This window comes from Poecilia latipinna, unplaced genomic scaffold (assembly GCF_001443285.1).
Source record: "Poecilia latipinna isolate Pla-1442-1.1 unplaced genomic scaffold, P_latipinna-1.0 Scaffold1560, whole genome shotgun sequence".
Taxonomy (NCBI): Eukaryota; Metazoa; Chordata; class Actinopteri; order Cyprinodontiformes; family Poeciliidae; genus Poecilia; species Poecilia latipinna.
This window is the reverse complement of record NW_015114176.1, coordinates 110,245-115,299: the sequence shown is the minus strand read 5'-3', so window position 1 is coordinate 115,299 and position 5,055 is coordinate 110,245. Positions and strand designations below refer to the sequence as shown.

General features: G+C 40.0%; 1 protein-coding gene across 2 annotated transcripts in view; it reads right to left on the bottom strand.

Moving 5' to 3' along the window:
- The window catches only part of LOC106963634 (activin receptor type-2A-like), an 18,491-nt gene extending 16,232 nt beyond the window's left edge, over positions 1-2,259 (bottom strand). Inside the window, exon 1 of one of the 2 annotated variants that reach the window (XM_015058656.1) lies at positions 1,272-2,259. In XM_015058656.1, coding sequence (XP_014914142.1) covers positions 1,272-1,326 — 55 coding nt within the window. In that variant the 5' untranslated portion in view covers positions 1,327-2,259. The remainder of the gene's footprint in view (positions 1-1,271) is intronic. The other variant, XM_015058657.1, reaches the window with a different exon arrangement.
- Positions 2,260-5,055: the final 2,796 nt, after the last annotated feature.

The following is a 5,055-nucleotide window of genomic DNA, read 5'->3' as shown; positions in this document are numbered from 1 at the left end:
GGAAAACAAATGATTATTTCTAGATGAACTAAGGCAGACGTCAGAGCATCGAGGTGAAAAAGTGAAAGCAATAAAACTAATGACAAAAAGACAAAGGGAAGGGAACAGGAGTTTGATAAATGTCAAACTTCAATCTGTTCTTCAGAATTCAAGAACGACGAGAACTTGATGCAGGAAGAAGAATGTCCTGCATTAAGATATTTAGACTTTGGGAAAATTTCTAAAGAGCTGGAATTTCAGTTCAGGTTCATTTTCCCTTCCACTCCATCTGAAAAGAATGAAAAATATTCATTTTTGACATTTCTGGAGTCAGACTGTAAGCTGAAGGTGGGTACCTGGAGTAAACAGGACAACTGGTTTTATGTTGTTCCAGTTACCTGGGAAGTGGGAACACAAAACTGGGTTTGGCGTCAGACCAGAGATCACAATGTTCTAATTAAGAAGTCGTAATTTCAACAGGGCATCGCCCTTAAACATTGCTTGAAGTTACAAACATTATTTTAAGCAACTTTCCATAAGCAAACACTCGTATGTGCGTGTCTTGTAAAATAAGCTCGTTCCCACCACAGCTTGAGGAGCGGCCATATTGAAACAGGAAGTCGGCTGGGGGTAATGGAGTTGCTCCACTTTCCCACTGATTTTCTCAATTGATTTTTGCAACTGGGAAGTCGAAATTTCCCAGTTACCCCACAACTGGAGTGTCGCATATTAAAGCCCACTTCGCTTTTCAATATGGCCACTATCGACAACAACTTAGCAAGATGTGGTGGGAAAGTTTATTTTACAAGATACACATGTATGCGTGTGTCTAAAATCAATTTTAAATGTAGCGCCTGGAGCTATAATCTGAACAAATTCAGAGTGGTGTTTGCTTAAAGTAAAGCTAATATTGATGTTTGCAAACGGCACTGCACAATGTGTATAAGTGACGCCATGTTGAATTCTGACTTTGTAACTAGAACACAGACCTCCTGTGTCGCATCAAGCAGCTCGCTTCTCAGCTCCAACACGTCTGGTTCAAATGATCGGGAAACTATCAGAGATTAGATCGGAACCAGGTGTGCGCGTACAAAAACACAACTGAGGATGGAGTTAGCAAAGGGTGGATAAGAACCAGTGATGTGGAGCTAAAAGGTGCAAAAACACCAGAACCACACACCTCTGGTTCATTAAACAGAACTAATCTGGATGAAGCTGGTATTCCAGATGTTACAGAAAAGGAACCAGAACTAACTTTGATCAGCTAACCTTTAGCTAGGTGTGCATCTCACCTGAGCAGCAGGAGATGAGGAGAATACTCAGAACCAGTCTGGCTTCTGGTCCCATCCTGAGTCCAAATCTTAAGGCTTGAGTTGTGTTGGTGACCCCTGTGACTTTTAAACTGGCTCTGATTAACAGAACACGGAACCACGTTTTGATCCAGACAGCTGATTAAGGTCAGCCCCGTTTACCGAAAAACACCAAATCAAAGCTCTGTGGAAAGAGTCAGAACCCGTTTTTGGAACTGGAGAAATGTCCGAAACGTTGACCCACAGAGTTCGGTCATCATGTCCCCGCTGTGGGCAGCTGAAGTCGGTTCGGATCAGGGATATCTGGATCACAACAGAGTTCCAGAGGAGGCGGACTGGCAGAGATTGATTCCTTCAGGAGTGGGTTGGGTTCTGGCTGGAAAGCTTCGCTCCAGACCTGGAGCTGTTTTGCATGAGAACCGAACCACCATTCGGTCCTTGTTTTCCTTAGTTCGGTTCGGATGGACTCGTGTTCGGTTGCTTCATCTACCCGAGCCGGGGTTAGCTACTAGCTTAGCACCGCCAACTAAAACAGAAGAGACAATTCTTCATCCAGTACAAACTGAAACGCGACCAGGACCGAACCTGCCGAGGTTCTGATTCCGGACGTAGAACGGGTAGATATAGCGCTTCAGTTGTCTCAGGCTCCGTTCTGCTCTCCTTGACTGTACCAGCATAGCAAAAAATGGCTACCGTGTAGATATTAATCTGTTTTTAAGCTTCTGCCACAATATAGTGACTGACATTGCAAGCAGCCAATAGAAAGATGGAATGGTTTTTCTCCACCAATCAACTTCTACGTGTGAATATAAAACAGCTGATGGAGCGAGAAAAGCCCCGCCCCCTGTCAGGCTCTTTAAACCAGAACATCCGAAACCTCTTTTGCCCCACGAACCAGATTCATGTTCTGAAAAATCTGACAGACAATGGGAATGTGGACACAACCGCAATGTATCAAACCATAAAAACAAACTATGAACACAGGCCCAATCTGTTCCCACAGCGCCTCTTTATACCTGTCAGATTACCAACAGGAACAGAAGGCTGTATCCGGTTTTTCAAAATAAAGCGTCTTGTGATGCTTAAGAGAGCGGAAATAATATTTTTTGAGGCAGCTGCTCCGTACTAACTTACAGGCTAAACCAACCAATTTAACCAGCAGATTCCAGTAAACCAGCTCCATTAATTTAACCAAAGCAGTTTCATAATAACTGAGCTCATTAACAAAGATTAATAGCTCTGATGATATGAATTATTGAATGTGTTTATAAATTGAAAAGCTCATTGGACTTTTAAGTAATATTCTCCATCAACCTTAAAACATCATCATCAAATATAAATCTAATTTTCGTATTTTTGATTAAAGTTTCCTTTGGCAAATTTTTTTAGACATAAAATTAACGGACAAACAGCAAGAAAGAAGAGAAGCGAGATTGAAACTGAGGATCATAATTTATTGGACATAATGACAAAACAAAATCGGGACACTTTTGTTATAACCACAAACTTGTTTAATATTTGCCAAATGAAAAAAATTCTAGGTCTTCAATAGATACCCACGGAAGTATCATATAATCTGGAGCAAGAGTCTGTGTCCATCTGAAGGTTCATTTCAACTTTAGTAGTTTGAGAGAGAGAGAAATAGAGAGAGAGCTCCCTTACTTTTTTGATTTTGTTGCTCAACTCTCACTCTCTGTGTCTCTGCTCACAGCATAACTTTACTTTGTGAGAAAACTAAAAGACAGAGAGGAATAGAGAGCGTCGCAGAAACCTATAAATATAACTGACATCTGTAAGAGAAGCAGATTTGGGTACAGTTTAAAGATATACTAATAAGGGTCTGTTCAGTAGATATACTTACAGTGTTTTGTTAATTTGTTTTGTGTTAAATAAAAAATAAGTTTACTATACTTTTGTATAGTAATTTAATACTATACTTTCTGCTTCTCTAACAGAGCAGATACATAATGAAGCCAGTAGCGCTGAGGCTTCTCATACACCGAACACTGAATACAACAGGATTTATCTTACAAAACATTCACACTGGCCACATCTTTCGAGGCCTCAGGTGATAATAAATTATGGAATGGTGGCCTTTTTTAACATTGAAGATAAAATGATCAGCGTCAAAGATGAAACATTTTGGATAAAAGCAATCAAAATGAAAGATGAAATTACGGTTTAAACTTCAGGATGATGAAAGGAAAAAATGTGATTCTTTTTAAATGAATGTGTAGTACTGCAATCAGTCCGATAGAGGGCGGTATGACACCAATCTGTTTCTGTAAAATCATCCATATACAGTGAAAGCGCAACACCCAGATCTGATTTGGGATCAGCTGATACACTACGGAGGTGGAAACGGGAACCTATTTTCTGTCAATCATCAGAAATAAGAAATACATTTCTAAACAACCCACAAACTATTTATTTTGCTTGGGTATGTGATAGATCAACAAAATGGCGAATATTGTGGACTTTATGGAAAATAAAGCATAATTCTTGAAACTTTAAAGAATTACTGTGGTCAGTCTCCTTTACCTTCTCTAAAAGACAGTCCAAGGCATCTACATGCCTTCAAATTTCGCAATAAAAGCAGAGGTAAGGTATAAAACCATATCCCAAGCTTGAGTCATCTCAAGCAGTACTCAGAACTCATGTTCTGCACAAATCTGATGACATAAAAGCAATTGTTAAAACTATTGAATAAAGGAGCTCTGGAAAACCTGGAAGTTGCTTGGAGCTTCAGTGGAGAGCAGAGGAATGTTGCTTTTCTCTATAACATTTTATTTTAAAAGCATAAAATTCCCAGAAGAAAATCCTGGAACCAGAACCAATAGAACCTTCCAGTGGAGACCTGAAGCTTCTTCAGCGGCCATTTAAACCAAATCCACTTAGTTCTGCAAGAATACTGAGAAGCTACGATGATCATAAAAGACCCTCACTGCTTCCATTGATCCATCAGAGCAGGTTATGAGTTACTACCAGAAACCTTTGGTCTGATCTGGGGTCAGCTTTGTGGGAACAGAAAGGTTTCTGGTGGTTTTGGTTTGTTTCTCGATTAAAGGCTTCTGTCCCACCAAAATAAAAGCTTGTTTGGAGGACAGGAACTCCTGGCGTGTTCTGTTCATTTGAACGTGTGAAGAAGAGGAAACGGTTCCTGCTCCAGCTGGGACTTAATGAATGCAGCAGTGTGGAGGTTTATTTAATGCTTGGCTCCGTCTGCCAACATTATGACACTTTGTGGGAACCACCAGGAGCTCTTTGTTTCTCAGACATCATGGAGGGGTTTTATTAGCTTGATTTGCCTTTAATAAACAGATTTAAAAGAAAACTTTGCTCTCTCCTCATCAATCAGCTCCACCTTGTGACTCCATTAGGAACCCTGAAGGATGCGATTCCAAATGGGATTTTTTTTTCACTGACTTGTTGAAAGTGCTACAATGAGATCTAGCTCATAACTGTGGAATACAGTGCTTTGCAAAAGTAGCAATGGACCTTGCTCTTCTATGGATTTTATAGTGCAGAATTGAAATGTGGTCAGAAAATTGTCTTCTGATTAGTCAAAGTCTGCAAAGAAGTGGAGCAGCAGTTGTTTTGTGAAGAATTCACCATAAAAATCTGTTCATTCTGCAAATGATCAACTTGCTCTAAAATACATGAAGCTCTAATTTCAGCAGTAATTATGCACAGATGATCATCATTTTTTTCCAATAAACTTTGGAACACCATGGACTTCCTGGTGCTGGTCCCACATATAAAATGT